Source organism: Struthio camelus, chromosome 2, assembly GCF_040807025.1.
Source record: "Struthio camelus isolate bStrCam1 chromosome 2, bStrCam1.hap1, whole genome shotgun sequence".
Lineage (NCBI taxonomy): Eukaryota > Metazoa > Chordata > Aves > Struthioniformes > Struthionidae > Struthio > Struthio camelus.
The window spans coordinates 79,187,542-79,208,382 of record NC_090943.1 but is presented as its reverse complement, the minus strand read 5'-3'; the positions used below and the strand labels follow the sequence as shown (position 1 = coordinate 79,208,382).

General features: G+C 43.8%; 1 protein-coding gene across 1 annotated transcript; it reads right to left on the bottom strand.

Moving 5' to 3' along the window:
- Positions 1-1,033: 1,033 nt before the first annotated feature.
- Positions 1,034-19,916, bottom strand: UBE2QL1 (ubiquitin conjugating enzyme E2 QL1). The gene is made up of 2 exons (XM_009665184.2): positions 18,734-19,916; positions 1,034-2,357 (listed from the first exon to the last, which is right to left on the bottom strand). The coding sequence occupies exons 1-2, from the start codon at positions 19,571-19,573 to the stop codon at positions 2,226-2,228; spliced, it is 972 nt and encodes a 323-aa protein (XP_009663479.2). The 5' UTR covers positions 19,574-19,916; the 3' UTR covers positions 1,034-2,225.
- Between the last annotated feature and the right edge of the window lie 925 nt (positions 19,917-20,841).

Below are 20,841 nucleotides of genomic sequence, written 5' to 3'. Positions count from 1 at the left end.
GTAAAAGTTGGCAAAGAAAAATCAGGGGTTTGAATGCCAAACACCAGTTAGTTCTGCAATATTTTCTCTGTAAAGTCAGCATATCAAGATTATACTTCTTCAATATTACAAATTCCTGCGAAATGAAGAGTACACATACACACACCAGTGTACTGTCCATGATACAGAGATCACTGTTCGGCTCTCGTGACTTAGAATATGTTTTTCTAAATTTTCTAAAACAAATATATATTTCACAGTCGTATCATGTGGATTTGTTGCACTAGAAAGGCTTTGTGGTTCTGATCCTGTTACTGCATTCCCTAGCAGTCCCCCTTCCTCCCTAGGCAGCAGCATAAACCTCGCGCTCCCTGCTGTCCCCCTTTTCCTGCATTTCCTCTTAGCACAGGCTGCTCTTTCTGTGCGCTGCCTCTTCAACAGGAGTGCTCTGATTTTCGGTGTGGTAGGAACTGCGTCCTGCTCTAGTTTATGCAATGTATTTTTCTCTTCTTTCTGCATTATTGGTTGCTGTAGCTTATCATACATGCCCTGCTCTCCTGCTACTGCTTCAAAGCACTCCAGATTTTTCTGATTTGCCTTTCCTACTGAGTGATGCAGAGAATCTCCCACAGCCAGGAGGTGACTGTGATTTTTAGCAATGATGTTCGCAATAACTATTTAAAGCATACTTCTTCATTTGCGTTCTTATTCCTTCCTTCTTTGTTGTTATTTTGCTCTTCTGTGTTATGTGCAGTTTTAAATCAGACTCTAAACCCCCAAACTCTCTCTACAGTCTCCACTGTTCTTGTAATATGACCAGAAGCTGCTCAACGGTTTTCATTTGGTCTTGTGTTAGACGTCTAATGGAAAGCGCTTTCAAACATGTACCTTTTTTCCTCCAAACTACAAAGTCTCACAATCAACCTTATATCGTACTTCCAATTAAAATATTACCACAACAGATATATCTATAAGGTGCCTAGAATTTCACAGCCGTAAATCTATTACTTTGAATGCAAAAGTTGGCCAAAATGATTGAATTCTTGAGGCAATGAAAACGATACTGGTGATTTTATTCAGCATGTGTCCAATACGATTTTCCATTTAAATTCCACATTTTTTTAATGCTTTGCTTATAATGTTCTAAATGTCACCTTCAGATTTCATGGAGTCCCTTAAAAAGGTTTTTAAATTATTCACCAGAAAACTTAAATTTTAACGATTAAATAATAGGAGATTTATATACATCGGGGGGTTTCTCAGATACTGGGCTCTAAGTACATACAATGTCTATTGAGTAAAAAGAAAAAAGAAGAATCCAGTCATGCAAATCAGTTTACAAACCATGTTTCATTTGCTTTAAAAAGTTTTACTCTGTTACTGGCACATCATTTTAAAGTTAAGCAGATAATTTTTTTAAGGTTGCTTTGTCCCTTTCCATTTGTTTTGCCATTTTGCAGAACTGACAGGTCACATGCTACCGTAAAAGGTACTGGAAGGTTAATAACGGTTCTGCCACCATCGACCACTCCAAGCTTTGGAGCGGGTGTGTTTAAAAAAAAATCACCTAACCTTCAGCTAACTGCACTGGTTTATTTCTGAACAGCACACCACAATATCAGCATAGATAGCATATTGTAACCGGTTGGGTGATTCCACTTAATAATTTTTCAACACTAGAACCTTTCATCATTGTAGTTCTGTCCCATTTATGAATTAAAGGTCATATATAGAGCACAAATAAGGTCTAAATTTAGTCACAGCAGACCACAGTTCCACATAAAGACAAATCTTCAAGTTATGTTGACCTGCTAGGAGATAAAGATAAACAGCACAGCAAACATGTACCTGCAATGCACTGCTTCCCTATTAAATATTAACTGTTTCATTTACATTTAAATGAACTGAGCAGCAATGGATAGACTTTCCAGTACTGCTGTTTGGTGCTGCTGTCATGGAAAGAAGCTGAAGACAATGTGGTTCGTATGGGGGCTAATGATGCCATCTCAACATCTGCTCAGGTGACTTCCATGACGATCAGGCTCCAATCTTGAAATATAATCCTAAACAGCTTTTTTTTTCTCTCTTCCTCTGTAAACACATCGGTTTATAAATAACTTAGGTGTCTCCTTGACATTCACGGTATCTAACTGAAGCTGAAATAGAAAAGGATGGGTGATGTACAGCACTGAGGAGATGTCACAGTACTTTTGTTTAGCATTTTTGTCAAGTGCAGGTTGCTAATATCAGCCATCAGAGACAGGCGGAGTGACCCACCCATATTTTTCATGGGTCTTCACCAAACTCTTAAACGTTGCTTCAGCTTCCTTACGACTGAACGACTTTTTTGATTTGCCAGCTTTTCTGCAGATACGGCCCTGCACCAAACAGAAGAGAAAACCTTCATTAAACACATGAATATGCAGCTGAAAACCCCAGCTGAAGGTTTCAACAAGTCAGAGCAATAGGCATTCACTTACGGATACCAGAAAAGAGAGTTCTGAAACTGGGACAAATATGTTATTAGTGATGATTAAAAATGATATGCGGTAAAAGCAAAAAGACATCTGCTAGGCTATTTTTTCCCAGAGAACCCATGTGCTGGCACACTGCCCTGAGTGTAGTGGAAAGCCACGGCTGCCACACAGCCCGTATCTCTTTCTATTGTGCAGGGAGCCATTCAAACAAATGAAGGGCTCTTTGCCATGAGATGTTTGGAGCCTAACAGTGTTAAACCCTCATGCCTCCATATGATCACAAGTGCAGGCCTAAGCAGAGGTCACGGCATTTCTTAAAAGGAGAAATACCTTATCACCAACTTGCTTCCAAACTGCATTAAAAAACCCTGCTTTGTTTATCCCCCGCTTCACGACGCGTTGGCTTGATGATAAATGAAAATATTATAAACGCTCAAACATACTGCATCTTTATCTTTAGTTTGGAATTAAGTATTATCTCTAAATGCACAGCAGGATATAATTTCAAATCTTTGTTTGGCAATGTAGACATTTAGTGAGTTACGAATAGCTTACCTTATTTTGCACATTGGTCCACGGCAGTTACCGAGTAACAGAGACACAAGAAATAGTGCTGCAGATTTATTCTGCTCTACAGCACTAATACCCTTTAAAGTATTTATGCTTATTGGATTTGTCACATAACAGACATTTATTAAAGTCACAAATCTACAAATTTTTATACACTGATAGACTGCCCTGAAAGCCTTTGAATAAATAGTATTTGATGAGCGGATACCATACTACAGTGTTACGGTTATTAAGAACCAAGTTAATGTGTTCTCTCAATTTTTTGCACTCCCTTGCTCAAAATGCTAAGCCAGGTTGTATTTTTTGCTTCCCATGTTCTGCTGCTGACAATTTGGAACACAGCATGAAAATTGTCACTCTTAATCACATAGAACAAGTAATAATGCAAAAATAATTAGGTATGTGGCGGAAAAAAAGGGAAAAAAGGGAAGAAGAAAACTAGCAACAGACTCTATCCTCAGAGTATCAAAGTTATTTTTACAGACTAAACTGAATGAGGTTACTTTTCAGCTGGGAAAAATCATCTCCTCCTAGAAAGCTGTCACAATACTGCACTGATATGCTTTTGTGTTCAGCATTGCTATTATTACAGTGAAATGATGGCCATAAGAGTTAAAAAAGCCGTTTCCTACTCCTCTTTCCATGAGTAATTTTGATACGTCGTTTAACTCGTTTCAGGACCGAGCCTATCTAAACATTAGGAACAGCCTCTAATTGCCAGCCTAGATTTATTCACAGCCAACTTATACTCATTTGGTTTTGTGACAATATAGTTGTGTCTCATAGATAGCTATTTTACCATTTGATGTTTTTCCCTTTTCCCCTTTCCCCTGGTCCCCGTTTACAGACTTAGCGTATTGCCTCTTAAATACTCTTCTGCTCCCCTAAACAGCAAAGACAACTTTCCCCTCGCCACATGAATTCAGCAATTAGTATTTCCCAAATAAGGATGATCTGAATGGTAGCCCATTTAACCAAGCTAATACATTTTCTCAGTAAATGTTCCTTTTTGTTCCGACAATCGGAAGGATTAAATAAATCTGGGTAATATTTTTCAAAATCTCATGAGTCCTAGTTCTAATATTGCTTTTTTTCTCAAGCATTGCTATTCCAGTAGGGTGCTGGAAACGTAACATGTTCTTATTGGCTAATTATGTTACATAGCCTGCAGGAATATTTTTGCTATTCCAAACATATTTTCTATTTTCTTCCTAAGCCAGACTTGTTTTGGAAGTATACTTAGAGAAAAACAGGAAAAGATAAAGTTCAACAGTGGATGAAATCAGCTCAGGAAATGATGTCCTCAAAATTTCAGCAATGACATGCTTTTGAAAGTAAATATAACTTCATAAACCTACTCCACTACTTAATTTATGGAATAAGTCCATTCCCCATCTCTTGTCTTATACATACAATTTTTTTTAAAAATCATTTAAGGCTTTGATACCTTTTTGGATAGTTTGCATAGCACCTGGTACAGTATGATCTATGTCTTCCTCAGCTTTGTCATAATACTTATACTATTCCATACCTAGAAATAGGATCTTTGCATTGAGAATAACCACAATCAATGTCAACTGCTATGAAACAAGGAAAGTAAGAAGTCTTTGGCTTTCCAACAATGCAATGAATGTCATGCCATCTAAAATGTTACTGCAGTTACAGCATGTGAAACAAGCATCATTTCATAAGTGTATTTTCTTACTTGTTATTAATGTAACAAATCACTAAATCCACTTCTAAAACGCATTCAGGCACCATATGCAGGCGCTACGTAAACTGCATCATCAAAGACTAGTTAATTCTGCCATGATCCCGTGGATGTATTTCTATATAATTATACAGCAACTATGGGTGGCATGGTTAATACCGGCTCTTACTAACCAGTATCCTGCCAGGTGTCTATAATTTGGATAAAATTTAACCTTATGGACTGAAAGTTTCCCTGTTTGGTGCCTCAGGTAAATCTAAGGTAAAGAGAAAGAAGCGTAGAATTTGAGTCAAAACAATGCAGATGCTTTTGAAACTATACTGGAGCAACACCTACTGTGTTAATGATTTTTAGCTTGTCACCATTCCCACAAACCTCTCCCCAAAGTTAACTACAAATGGTGTTTGGCCCATAATTATAAAAGAAAATGTCAAACAGCTATTTTAATAGGCACTGTTACCAGTTCTGACTACACTATGCTTTCAGGTTGCTACTTTACTGTCACTTTAACTCTAGTCAGGAGACCATGAGCTGCTGCATATCCTAAATATGATAAATACAGTAAACATGGTATGTAAATACAGTACTACTCATAGCACAGTTGCACACAACTGCATATTGCCTAATCTCTAAATCACACAAGTCGTCACTACTGCCCTGGTAAGGAGGACAGACCACTTGCATGGCCAATATTTTGATGCACCCGGCACCCAGTCAAGAAAAGATATCAAACTGGTATGTGAACAAGATGAGAACATTCCCCAAAAGATTAAAAACAACATAGAAAACATAGAAACATAGAACAACATAGAAAATCTTCCATAAAGATATTAACGACATCTCTAAGAAAGTTGTACCAGAGCTTATTTAAATATTTGCAATACTTTCAGACTCTTTCCCTAACTGAAAACCTAATTAAAATAAAGAACTAGAGGGAACATTTCAGATTTTACTGTCTGCTCTAACTTTATGCGCTCATCAAGACATAATTTCAACAAGCCAGAAACACATGAAAGTAATGCCAGAGCATCCAGCCATTTTTACACAACTGTGCTGAAATGCAGGAGGATGCGTGCTGCACTGAGCCTTCTCACTCGTCTGTGCTCCTACTGTACCTCATTTACACGGCACTGTGAGCAAATGCGCATCGCTCATCCATCCACTCCTTGTCTGAACTAACAGCTTTGAACAAACAGCTGCTCAGGATCCGGCTATAATCCTGTTAACTGTGTTGGGAGGAGACCTTCTGGGGTACAGTCTGCCACACGTGGCCTTTTCAGGAGCCTGGTGATACGGCAGAACCACTCTCTCCTTCCGTATTCAGCCAAAGACCTGATGTAAATCTCACGCAGGATTTGGCACCCTCATTTACAGAGCACTGTGGGCAAACTGTGTGATCTGGGAGCTTTTCTACTTCTCAGTGATGCCACAGTAGTTTCCACATTCTTCCGAAACTGTCAGTGCATCTGTACGCCCCCTCCTCTAGAATATGGTGTGACATTGTAGACCATCCTCAGCGATATTCAGTTCAATATCCAATAGGTCTTTAAAGTCCTTCGGGAATCAGCAATTTGCTATTTCTGCTCTTCCTCAACAGTGGTCCCAAGACAGGCCTAAGTCCTGTACAGAGACACCAAATATGAAGCCTCTTTAGCTCTGGAATCCCACTACAACCGTGCTTCCGCCCACGCTGGGCCTATGTGTCATGAAAAACATTCCTAACATTTCTTCTGGTATTTCCAGAATCAGGATGGCCTCAGGGGGATTTCTGTGGCAGCAATGAAGGGATTTATCTCTCTCGTCAAACAGTAGCTCCCAGACACAAAACCAATGGTTTGCTCAGCGGCACAGTGTACGGAGTCAGGTGTTCTTCCATGTCGTAACAGATTTGGCACTACCTGAAAGCACAGGACTACAGACCAGCGACCAGCGTTTCACAGAACCACACCATCACAGGAGTGCTGGTTGGAGGGGACCTCTGGAGGTCTCTAGTCCACCCTCTTGCTTGGAGCTGGACTGCCAACAGAGGTCAGGTCAGCTGTGGCACTGCACAGCCAGGCCTTGAAACCTCCAAGGATAGAGGTTTCACTCAGTTCTGTACTGGTGCAAGCACATGTGTTACTAAGTCCCAAGTTTTCAGAGATTCATTGTACCATCAGCTCTTGAATGACTGAGGTTATCGTGAAAACGGTTTAAGTCCCTGTGCTACACGGTGCTCTAATCTCTGAGATGCCACAGTTGACCCTTCAGGCCCATCCAGACTTTCTTCTCTTGTCTGGTTACCAAAAAATCGTATTTATTACAAACAGTACATGCCTAATACACAGACTCAGAAGCAGATAGGCCTTCATGCTGTTAGCACTAGTTTTAATGTGAAGTCCTCAGTAGTCCTGCACTCCTTTTGTTAATTCTGGATATGCAAATAACTCAAGATTGGTCTTCCAAGGGCAAATTGGATACTTGCTAAATGTGGCCTATCATTTAAGCTGGCGTAAGGAAGGATGGGTAAAGTTTAATTTTCTCCCTTCACCTCTTAAACAGGAGTGCCACACTGCAGCTTTCTGTGCGCAGAAAGAAGCAGGTTCTAGGTACCCACCACCAAGCAAATGCTAAGAGATAGAAAATGAGCAAAGGTTTAAACAGGTACGCAAAACATCGTAGGAATTCACCATGACGCGTTGTACCTGTGGTGATCCCTCTAAAGACGAGAAGGACACCTGCAAGGATGTGCTCCACTTTCCAAGTCTGTTGTCCTAGACTTCTCCATGGATGATGCAAAAATTTAGACTTTCTAAGAGCTGGAGCACAACATAAGGCTCTGGTATATAACATGTTCCTCTTACCTACCAGTGACTAATGGGTTTGGGCCTCAACTGGTCAAAGCTGCATACTACACAAATATGGTCAAATGTTTTCAAATAAGTAAAAGAGGTATATAATGCTAAAGCCTAAATTGGTCCTTTTCAGACTTTTTAAGCAAGTTCTAGAGAAAAATGTTTCTACAGGCTTTAGAGAAACAATCTGGTCATTAAAATTAAAACAATGCTTAAATGGGCTAGCATCATGCCTTCAGTGCAATGACTGACTGCAGTGAGCCATATTTAGAGTGTACACACTCTCTCTCCTCCCATTTACACGGTTATAATTTCTTTCCTTAATGTACTGATGAGGCATAGTTAAACATATATCAAAAATGGCATACAATTTATATTGCACTATATATAATTATTAGCTATAGCTAAAATGAAGTAGTATAGAAAATGACACAGACAAAGGCTGTTAATGTCATAGCACAAGTGAATTAAAGATTGCATGTTTTTCTGCAAATGTATAATTTCCGACGCAATGTTTCTATGCCTTTTTAAACTCTTTTGTAAGAATAACCCCTCAAAGAAGTAGAAACTCGGCAAGTTCCAGCTTTGGAGCATACTATGAATTGCTCCTTTTGGGAATACGACTATTCATTGCCTAGGAAAAGAAATCTGAGTTCCAGCTGAGTAATTATTAACACTCACTAGTCTGCGCGCAGTCTATGTGCAACTAGCTCTTCATTAATATGAACACCTACAGCCCGAATCCCCGTTTAACAGCTACAGAATGCTGCACTGCTTTTCCTTGTTTTTCCCTATAGCCAGCACAGAGCCAACAACATGATCTGTATATAGCTCAGGATTAAGAAACTTCCTCCCTGCATTTTAAGGGTGGGGTGAACTTTACTTTGGCAAAAGGGCAAGAGAATTTTGACAGCTAATGACATTCTTGGAATATGCCTCTAACTCTTCTAGTGCTGAAGATGGGTCTTACAATACGGGTTAAATTGGCCTAATGGGGGGCTTCTGTCAAAAGCGAGTCCCTCTCCTCTGCCATCAAAAGGGCACCTGCTAGACTAGTTGACAATGAGTCATTTTCTCTGTTAGTTTTCTGCTGAGCCCCCTGGACTACATCTCTATGGAATCAGATCACAGCAGTTATCGAGAGCAGGCTTCAGTCCAGGGGAAAAGGCGGGGAATGTGGCGACCCCTCTTTTGCGTCAGCCCACAGATCCTCCACCTTATGAAACTGCAGTCAACTGAGTTAAGCAAAGCCACAGTTGTAAACCAAACCAAACCAAACCGACCTCAACCCAATCCAGCCCAGCCATTCTTCATGAGGGGTTCCAAAGCCAAAGCAGCTCCAGCCCAGAGAAGAACGGGTGAGCGAGCGCAGCAGGGAGAGAAACACTGCTTAGCTCCACATTTGCCAAAGTTGCACCACGACCAAAAAACAAAACTAAAAAGCACACTATCTTTAGGAACATTTAATGGAGTTAGGACCAAATCTGGCAGCCTTAGGGTCACAAACGGATGTGCTTTTTCCTTTGATATTTGTACAAATGTGTCAGCCTCTTGACTATATTTGTTTCACATTGATCCGCGTGGATGCCTATTCACATAGCCTCCATTTCCAAGTGCTTTAAGAATGTATCTTCAGATCACCTTTGAAAAAAAGGATTATCTATACTTTACAGATGGGAAGGAGGAATACAGACAAGTTATGTGGCTTAACCATGATTGTACCTGAAGTCAGTGGCAAAACCTGGAAGTTATACTTGGATCATCTTTCTTCAGGCTAAGTAATCTAACCGAAAATCCTTTTTTTTTCTGAATAGTTATAAAACTCTTTAATTATAAGTCTATTTTATAGAAATACTTAATATTGTTGAATTTATAGAAAATATGACATCTCCAGAAGTTTACAGAAAATTCGACAAGATTAATAACATCAATTTCCCCTTCCTTGTGATGCTTTGGGTTTTTTGTGGGTACACATTATGGAAATAAGTCCCACACTTCTCACTAGATCTGAGGTTTCGTTACCATTTATGACACAAACCTAAGACCAGCACAAATATCTAGTCATCCCTGATCTCATAAAACCTCACTATGAGAAGCATTTGAGCTCCAGGCCATTTCATAAAGCCAGCTTACTTTTCCTTCCTCAGGTTCATTTTCTCTCATCTTTGGACTTAGATTTGGGATTGCTACCGATTTATAACTCTATCAAGAGATCATTGTAGAAGTTCTAAGGATTTTGAAGAGCCTGTGCAGAAGAGGATTAAATCACTGAGGATGTTTGATTTGACAACATGCACAAAATCACGAAGTAGAAAATATATTTTTCACCGGCAGAACTTACATGTGCATGAGGAAGGCATGTGGCATGCATCTGTCACACCTGGCTGAGTACAGGCATAATTTACGTACTACTCCTCAGTCTGCCTTTTAACTGGAAAGGGGCAAATCAGATTGGCACCTTGATTCTATTTCAGAACAGGAGTCACTTGAATACCTAGAGTATGGTGGCTGCTTACCTGTTTGTGCAGACCAATATGGAGTGCAGGTGTGCAAGTTCATTTGGATCAAAATACACCTGTTGTTTTCCCTATCTTATGTTTTTTCATGTTTTTATCACAATAACAGTGAGAAAAGTGAATAGAAGTTAAGCAACTCCCAATGCAGCACTGCTTTCACTGCCTGCTGGGTTAGATAACTGTACTGTCACCAAGTGCAGCTTGGACCTGCAACTTCCAGAATCACAGAAAGGTTCAGGTTGGAAGGGACCTCTGGAGATCATCTAGTCCAACCCCCTCAATCAAGCAGGGTCACCTAGAGCACCTTGTCCAGGACCCTGTCCAGACGGCTTTTGAATATCTCCAAGGATTGAGACTCCACAACCTCTCTGGGCAACCTGTTCCTATGCACAGTCACCCTCGCAGTGAAGAAGCTTTTCCTCATGTTCAGATGGAGCTTCCTGTGTTTCAGTTTCTGCCCATCGCCTCTTGTCCTGTTGCTGGGCACCACGGAGAAGAGTCTGGCCATGTCCTCTTTACACCCTGCCTCTGAATACTTGTACGCATCAATACTTGTACACATTGATCAGATCCCCCCTCAGTCTTCTCCCGGCTGAACAGGCCCAGCTCTCGCAGCCTTTCCCCACAGGAGAGATGCTCCCGTCCCTTCTTCATCTTAGTAGCCCTTTGCTGGACTTGCTCCAGGAGCTCCATGTCTCTCTTGTATTAGGGTGCCCAGAACTGGACACAGTACTCCAGGTGTGGCCTCACCAGGGCTGAGTAGAGGGGGAGGATCACCTCCCTCCACCTGCTGGCAACACTCTTCCTCATGCAGCCCAGGACACCATTGGCCTTCTCGGCCACAAGGCTGTATTGCTGGCTCACGCTCAACTTGTTGTCCACCAGCACTCCCGGGTCCTCCTCTGTGCAGCTGCTTCCCAGCAGGTCAGCCCCCAGCCTGTACTGCTGCATGGGGGTTATTCCTCCCTAGGGGCAGGAGCCTGCGCTTGCCCTTGTTGAACTTCAGCAGGTTCCTCTCCGCCCAGCTCTCCAGCCTGTCCAGCTCCCTCGGAATGGCAGCACAGCCTTCTGGTGTGTCAGCTGCTCCCCCCCAGTTTAGGATCATCAGCAAACTTGCTGAGAGTGCCTTCTGCCCCTTCATCCAGGTCATTGATGAATACATTGAACAAGACTGGACCCAGGACTGACCCCTGGGGGACAGCACTAGCTACAGGCCTCCAACTAGACTCTGCGTCACTGATTACAACCCTCTGAGCTCTGCCGTCCAGCCAGTTCTCAATCCACCTCACCGTCCACTCATGCAGCCCACACTTCCTGAGTTTACCTATGAGGATGTGATGGGAGACAGGGTCAAAAGCCTTGCCAAAGTCAACATAGACAACATCCACTGCTCTCCTCTCATCTACCCAGCCACTCATTAAATCTATTAAATCTATTCAATTACCACAGTTTTTAGTTGGAGTTAGATTTGTTGAAGTCTTCATCACCCTTCTGAAATGACTCTATGGAGTACTACAAACCATGTGTCTGACCAGCCCCATATGTCATATGCTTTCCAATAATATGATATAATTTAACAATAATTATAACAATAATTCAATGAAAGAATGGGATTCAATGTACAAGCTGGGCAACTGGATCCTGTGCACCTTAAATTTAATATACATTTTGAGCCATTCAGGTAGAATAATCACTGCAACCTCTGAAGTTCTCCCTCTTTAACTGCAGAGTAACCGTACCATTCTTAGATCTCCTCTGTGCCTAATGTCAGCATTACCTTCTTTTGGACAGTTGCAGGAGAAAATTTTTAAACTGCTAGCTGTATGGGAAAGACTGAATACATCAAGGGAGGAGGAGTTCTTCACTGTTTCTTAACAGTCCAAGAAAAGAAACCAATGTCCCACTTTGTGATACAAGACACCCACTCAGGGGATATGCCTTGGATGAAGCTTGGCAAAAAGACTCCAGTGATGTAAGGAACAGAACTGTTGTGCAGTTATAGATGTTCTATCTAGAAATCCCTGGCCATGCATGGAAATCTCTGAGCATTGTGTAGATCCTAGGAATTCCGGGTATTTTCAAGGCTAACCTGTTGAAGGAAGAGTCAGTCCTCCTCACATTAGAAAACAGGGTCTATTTGAACACCCTTGCTGAAGAAAATCAGGGCTTCTTTTATGATTCAGGGAAGAGGAATTTTGCTCTTTGAGCAAATTCAATTTTGCTATGATCCGTAACAGATAATTCTTTTAACTTCTTATTAGGAGATCACCCAAGTACTACAGGGAAGAATTAGTTCTACCTGGTAGAAAAGCATGTTTCAAAATAAACTGTTTGTTTCCACTTCGTGATTTAACTTAGTTGATGACTATTTTAACAATAAGGATGATAACTGAAAGTATTTTAAAACCTACAGAAATTTTCTTTTTTATGTTTTGAAGCATATGAAGAATGGAGATTATGTTCCCTCTGCTGTTTAATAGAATTAAAACAACCTCCTACTTCAATGAGTTGGAATCCCCGTGTCTTCATTCCTCTCAGTAGAATACATTTGCATAATAACACAGTATATAGTCAGAACAATAATATATCAGAGTACACATGAACAGTGTTTTTTCCAGCCCATTCATCACTCCCAGCCTCTCAGCACAGCAAATACATGCTCCCTCTTAAGCTTCAGCTTGAAAAAATGAGCTCCCTCAATGGCAATAAAAGAAAAAACTTAGAAGGCCAACATATCTAATTTTCTTCTATAACTAAATAATATTACTTGCTACCTCTTTGACCCAGAGTTTATATCTTTTCATGGGGTACAAACTCTATAACCACATTCTTTGTCTCCTCTGTAATCTTTGCATAGGAGTTGATGTGTTTCTCAACCACAGACCTAGAGCAAAGCAATACTCCTTCCCTTGATGATAACTGGCATAATTGGCTCAACAAAAAGCAAAACACAAGTCAGTTTTATTTTTTAAGGCCCTAATACAGTCACATGGCTTCAAATAATTCAGCAGCCACTGCGTTCTCTAGACATATCTGCAGCATTTGAGATTATCTGATTTATTCATGGCTACAGTCCTCAAACTGAGTATCTGGAGTATGGTGAAAGCGCATGGATTTGCAATTAATTTCTGCTATATGTGTGTGAAAGATCTGCAGCCTGCTGACCTTCCGGACACTGTGTAAGTCCCATCTGCTATCTGTTCACTCAAACTTTTGTTTGAAAAGATGAAGAGGAAGCCATTTATACTATGATTGACAGCTACATTCTGTGTTCGTTTTTCATAAAATAACCCCAGTGATTATATCACTCTATTGTTTCAATCCAGTAGAAGTCAGCTGTGATACTAGTATTTTAAAAACTGAAAGACGGACTAGTCCAATGTTCATCTAAGCCATATAACTCTTGAAGGAAACTAACAAGATTCCACTGAGATATTTCTAAAATTGCACTGTGAGTGATTAAAGTACCCTATCCTGACATTTTTTGTTAGAATTCAGGAAGTTGAATCTTAATTTACAAATTGTATCTTAATTTTAATTTAAGTCCTTATACAGAAGCCTATGAGAGTGAGAGCACGTATAATTAGGGGATTCCCTTTCCTATTTCAGGACAGCATGTCCTGACAAAATTTTCATGCTCATCCTATCTACTGGAAGAACGAGGGCATATTTTCCTGAAAACAGAGAACTTTTTACATGACGTAATCTGTAGAACGATCTGGTAGCTGGTAGTCACCTTTGGCTGGCGGGCCTGTCCCCAACATCCACTAAGAGAGCAAGGGACTCATAAAACGGAGGACAAGACTGCTACTGATCCTTCTTACTACAAGCTTAGGCCAAAAGTCCTTATCATCAAAGTCCTCAGCTACTTTAGTCATTCTTAAAAAAAGTGAGCAATTCATGATATATGTTATTCCCACATTAACACATATAGCTTTGTCTTCGTTTAAACTCCGACCAAACCAGAGTCATATCATCCCCCGACAGTGAGAAGAATCACGGATTTACTCCACTTTTCAAACTGCCTGCCAACGTCATCAAAGGAAACAAGCTATGGTATCTTTTTCTTCTAAATATAAAGGGCAAGTGTTTGGTTTAGGTTATTCAAGGAGACAACATTCTCCTCCACTTTTGGATAGAGTCCCTTTCTTTTCAGCAGGGACTGTGTTATCTGCCATGTTTTCAAGTGTTCTCAAGAATATTCCTTCAAACACTGATGCTGCCCTCAGTCATGTACGTTATTAAATGAGAATCGCAAGTGACCTCCCATTTTTTCATTACTATCGTATGACTGGCACTGTCCCAGCTTCCTTTATGTGGTGACTGTAAGTTATTAATATTATCATGACAATGATACTGCTATCAGGAAACTGATAGTAATAGGTTAATTCAGGAATCTCTGTTTTAGAGTTCGTATGATTAATAAACATCTTCCAAGTGTGCTGCTAACAAGGAATAACACCAAACCCCCTATTTCCAGAGCCCAGATAAACAGATAGAAACATAAGGTTCTGTCTAGACATGAATGTTTAACAGTTGCCTCCAGGACAACAAACAACGGATATTTAAATTATTTTCTTAGTATCGTCCTAATTCTTTGGGTGAAATCATAGCCCAACAGCAGCTAGTAGCTGTTTTTTTCACTGGTTCAGCAGGGCCAAGTGTTTGCCCTCTATGAGGGAAGTCAGTGAGCAATAGGCTTAACAGGAAGCAAGTACAATGTCATCCTCTTAAAACCAAGGCTACAGTTGAGTTAAGGACAACATGAAGTCTTTAAAATAAGATGCTAGATTTCAGGCAGATAAACAGTTTTAGGCCTTTGATGTACTGGGAATTCCCCCCAAGACACTGGCTCGAGCTGTGTGAATAATTGATTTTTCAGCTGAATGGCTGAACCAACCAACCAAACAAATCCCAACTTGTTCGTTAATTAACATTTTCTTCTCCCCTGAAAACTGAGGGGAAAAAAGCATAGTTTAGGACTGCTGAATTGTTCCATTCAACCAGAAACTGTCTCTCTTCCATTTCAAACATTTTTCCAGACAAAAAGCAGTCACAGCGAAATACCACATTTGTGATAGGAAGCAAGGGTATGCACAGAAACACAAAATAATTGCTGGACTAACGGGGGTGCCGCTGGAACCCATGATGCAGGGCATCTCTCAAGCGAGGTCACCTGAGGAGGGGGGTTCCTGCTTGCTGGATTCGGTTTCCCCACAGACAAGGGCAGTGCCTTAAGCACAGTGCTGAAAAGTAGTGGCAAGGTGCTACTCATTCATTTCTTTGACTCATTCCTTCAGTTTTCTTGTGAGCCTAACTCCAGGATCAAATGTTTCACTTGCAAAATGTCAAAATGAATCATTCCAATTTTCATTCTACTCTTTAAAAAATCTGTTAAATCTGTTAAAAAAAAAAAAATCTGAAATTGTCAAGAGTCCTGGCTGCCCCAAAACATATTTTCAGTGTTATTTTCATTTACTTTTTGATAGCTTTGCTGAAACCTATTCATAGGTTATATTTAGGTTCAACCAAACCTAAGTAGTACCGCAGTTTTCTCCAGAGAATTAAAAACCATCATGAAACGGCAACGTTATAGTCAGTATTGGGAAAGAGGATTGATAACAAACAGTGAGTGAAATCAGCCACCCTAGTTTTATCATTCAAATTAGCAAAATGAAACTGTAAGCTGGTGAAAAGTTCAGTTCTGCCTACTCACATCTGCTGTCACATTAAAGAGGCACATTTTCATATGTGTCACAGGCTGAACTATTTACAACGACTGCGCGTTAAATCATCAGACTACTAATTGGTGACATTTCTTTTAATCTTAACGGTTTTCATTTATTCCTGCAAATGCTGCAGAACAGCCCAGTTCTGCAGAGCCCGTGAAAGGCAGGCGGAAGGCTCCCACGGACTGCGACGGGAGCCGGCCTGGATCCATCCTGAGGCAGCTCCTGCAAACCGATACGGTAAGGCCTCCTGCGGAGGGAGACTTACGAAGTCACGCAGGGCATTATAACACCTTATTAGCCCAGCATGGGTTACGCCAGTCTCTTGCTGGAGTGGGGACCAATAAGGACCATTTTGCTCGTGCGCTGTCCTTTTCCGAAAGTGGAGAACGGGGCCCAGTTCTTTCAACCTGTCTGGGTACTAACGAGCCTACTTAACATTTCGCACTGCACTGTAGTACAGAATACTTACAGAAATTAAAACAATTAGCCAATGACAGAAGTCATCTTATTTATCCACGAAGACTCATTGTGGTCAACGAGACCAGCTACAGCATGACGAGGGTTATCCAAAATCAGTCCTGTAGCTCAGGGAAATGCTGTACCTGCGTTTGCAACATTTTGGCGACCCTATTTTCACACAAAATTTACAGTCAAAAGCAGGCAACCTTCAAAACCAAAAAATGAAAGGGGGCTGCAGGAGTGTCTGCTGCACTTTGAGCTGGATTATGCAATTGAATCAAGATTACATAACCAGAGTGTGATTACAGAAACGTGGCTCCCATTACCCAGAGCCTGGCTGTGATCACAGAGTGGCAATCCATCACAGATTAGAAGCCTGTAACTGAGAAATTAAATTTATTAATATTATCTATTAACATTTTAACCTGGAATGCACGTAATGAGACTTTGAAATATGCCTGTTATAGCTACTTAACTACCAAGTTACTGGCAGTAATTTTTTCCAGCCTTTTTATTTTATCCCACAAGCACACAGGCATTCTCTTTTTTATAATTAATGCCTTAAACTTCTGGAAGGATGTTACTGAAACTTTTTTTATCTTAAATCTGTTTATTAATGATGCAGATATAAACATCCTTTGTTACCAGAAATTATTATTACTTTCTAGAAATCTTTTCAGTGGTTTAGGGAAGAAAAGTATCAGGTTATATAACGTGTAACTATATATGTATTAGTAACCAAACAATGTAATGTGTTTCTTTACTGAGTCCTTCTACGATCCCAGTAAACCTTCCTTTAATCTTTTCACATTCAACACTCAGTACTGCAGAACGGGATTCAATTGTTAAACAATGGTGAGAATTTAGCATTGTCCTTCTAAATCCTGTTTAAAATAATGAGACGTAATGATCATTTTAAAAAGAGATGGATTAACATCCAGTGAGACTAGTAGCTACAAAGCTTCAATATGCCTCGGCCTCAAGGTGAATTAAGGCTCTTTTTTTTTTTTCTAGTAGATGTTTTTTATAACCCAAGGTGACCTAGAGAACCTGACCTCTTCAAATGAAGTGCAGAGAAAAACGCTATCTGGTTAAAAAAAGGAGCAGGAGGCCTAAATCAAACAGGGAAAAAAGAGGAAAAGCCATTTACAAAAGAGTCTGTTAAATAAACAAAATAAATAATTGGTGTCAAGACAAACTGAGTCTTTACTTCTGCTCATGCAAGCAGTTCCACAGAGGCAAACAGGAGTAACCTCATTTTCTTAAACAAACAAAAAATACGTTATTATTTTACTCTTTCTGCCCTCCTTGCCCAGATACAAATTGAAGGAGTTACTTAGCATCATTTACTGACAGATAGGGAGCTCTGTGTGCCCACTGGATTCAAGGGCATCCATGAAGCAAAGCTGAAAAATCAGCCTGCCACAGCCACGTAACTGAGATTATATTGTCCACTATAATGACCATAAATAAGGGCAGGCTATGAGTTTCAGCTGAAATATGTACCCATTTATTTAAACTACCCTATGCAATACTTCTCTGCCAAGCATATTCTGCAGGAGAGAAAGAAAAAAAGGATAATCTGCAGGAAGGAAAAAAAAAAAGGCATAAAACCCCAGTGTGTTCAGCTGGGAGAAAATGGCCTAGCGTTTGACATCCTCTGCTGAGGGAACTAAGAAACTGCTCCAGAAGGAAGACCTGGCAGGAATTTTCTAACTGCTGCAACTGAAGCACGTATCCTGATTTACTCGTTTCTTTCAGGCAGTGAGATTTCTGAATGGGCAGAACTTTGCCAGCAGCTCAGGCAAGAAGTCCAGGTGTGACCCTGGTCCAACCCTTTGTCTGGTGCAAGTTGAAAGCTGGGAGCAAAGGGTGCTGGAAGGGGGGGTCCCCTCTTCTCCCCTTGTATGATTCGGAGGAGTACAGGACAGCACCTGACAAAGAGCTGGGAGCCGCAGCTCCAGGCGTTGCATCCTAAGCTGGTGGCAGGACTTCTAGCAGGAGACCAGCAAGTATGGCTGGCTAACGGGTGAAGAGCAGGAGACAGAGACTCGAATGCCAAACCCCACTGAAACCCAAAGAATCCCTTTTGGCGTGGGGGGAGGCAGGTGTCCCTCAGGGGCGTGTGTTGGGGTGCACCAAGCAGCAGTGCCGAGTGCAGGCACAAAAGACACGCAGGAGGACGCCGCAGATGCATTTGTTCCTCACCCCTCCGAGCTGCCGCACACTTCCTCCGCGCGATCTGAGGAGGGACCCCAAAAGAACAAAACATGCGTGCCCCTATCTCCTTCCCACCGGTGATGCTCGGACCCCGGGGAGAAGTGTCACCCCGGCTTGGCCAAGGTCAGCCCCTGAGGGGCTTGACCAGCTGCCCTCCGTTGGGCCCATCCAACACACACACACACACACACACACATACGCACACGCACACGCACACACGCATGGACCTCCCTACCTGCCCCTTGACCAGGCTGGCTGCAAACTGCCTCATGACCGCCTCCACCGTGTAGGCGCTGGACCAGCCGCGCGGGGTGAGCAGCTCCATGCAGATGGCCCCGCCGTCCAGCACGTAGCCGTTCTCCAGGCGGGGGCTGAGCACCCGCATGAAGGGCGGCGAGAAGGGGAAGTTGTCGGGGAAGGTGAGGTTGAGCAGGATGTACTCCGTGTTGGTCTCCTTCATGTCCTGCCACAGCACCGAGTCCTTGTCCACCTGGTGCAGCTTCACGTTCCAGTCGAAGAGGCTCTCGTCCACCAGCTCCACCGAGATGAAGCGGTCGCTGAGGCGGGCGATGTCCTGCAGCTCCTTCATCAGCCGCCGCGTCCGCACTTGCGTGCAGTGCTGCTGCCGGCCGGCGGGCACCAGCGGCGCCGAGCCCGACGGCAGCGGCACCAGCGGCGCCGAGCCGGGCCGGCCCCCGCCGCCCTGCGGCGCCCTGCTCTCCTGCGCCTGGCCCGGCTCCTTGGCCGCCTCCCTCGGCTTCTCCCGGCCGCCGCCCGGGCCGGGCTGCGCCGCCTCCGGCCCCTTCTTGCTCCGCTGGCCGCCGGGGCTGCCCTCGCTGCTGCTGCTGCTGCTGCTGGTGCTGCTGCTGCTGCTGCAGCCGCCGCCGCCGCCGCCGCCGCCTTGTTGCTTGCTGTTCTTCTGGCTGCCCTTGGCCCGCAGCGCCGAGCCCTGCTGGCCGCTGCTGCTGCTGCGGTGGTTGTGGTGGTGGTGGTGGTGGTGGTGGTGGTGCTTGGGGTCCTCCGTGTCCCTGTTGTGCAGCCGAATGAGGCCGATTTTCCGGAGCAGAGTGGCCATGTTGCCCGCCGCTCTATTTTCCTCCTTTTCTCTCCTTTTTTTTTTTTTTTTAAACCCTCCGCTTGGCAAATGCGCTGCCCCTCGCTAGAGGGGAAGGCGCCGCGAGGATGGGCGAGCCCTCCCTCTCTAAATCCGGGCGCATCGAGCAGCGGCGCACGGGCAGAGAGAGGCGCTGCCGCTGCGGGGAGGATGCGCCGCCGGCCGCCGGCTTCCCCTGCCTCCTGCCTAGGGCTGCGGCGGGCAGCGCTGCGGCAGCGCCGGGGCTGCCCTCGGAGGCACCGCCTGAGCGCAGCTGCCGCGGCCGTAATCCCGTCAAAAGTTGAAAAAAAAAAAAAAAAAAAGAGCGACTACCTTCCCCTCCTCCCCCCCCTCCGCCTCCCTTCTCCCTCCAGCACACACAAACCGGCTGAAATCGGCAAAATCGCTGGTGCAGCAGATGGCTTCCCCAAATCACCTCCGGCGCACGCCGAGCCGAGCCGAGCCAATCCCCGGCGGCTCCGCGGCGGGCTCGGCCCCGCTCCTCGCCGCCCGCCTCCCCCCGGCGGGGCCGGCAGCGGCCGCTCCTTGCCCCGCCGGCGCCCCCAGCGCGGCCGCCCGCGGGCTCCCGCCGCCCCCCCGGCCCGGCCCTTTGTTCGCCGCCGCTCAGCGCAGGCGGCGGCGGCAGCCGCTCCCGCAGCCCGCCCGCTCCGCGCCGCGCCGCTCCGCCCCGCGCTGCGGCACCGCCGGCTCCGCGCTCCCGGCCGCGGCCGCCGGCGCCGGGCCCCGCCGCCTGCGCAGCCACCCAAGGATGCTCACACAGGGCAAGACACGAGTGCACATGCACGTGTTTGCCCGCAGGTATTCCTCGCGCCTGTATAACCCATCGAAACACATTACCGCGCCACGGATGAACTGTAGATAGATGCATGAAACGGTATGTGATCATGGGTGGGTGAAGTAGGTAAAGTTCTATATGTCTACATATAAGTGCGTGGGTGGGTACATGTATTCCTGTATTTTTGTTTGTGTGGGGGTAATGAGGAGGCAACCTTTGTCTCCTCGGCACAGCAGATACATCCTGTCCCTCGCTCGCAGACCTGCTCCCCTCCAGACTGCGTAGGTGCATCCTCCTGGGACTGTGCGTGGCACAGGCGGGAAACCCCAGTTCCCAGAATCTTCGTCCCCACTCCTCTCTTTTCCTTCAGAGACTGGAAAAGAGGAAAAAACCCGCAATAAATGCTTTGAACTGAGGGGTAGTGAAGGCAAGAACTAAAGTGTAGTTACAGCCG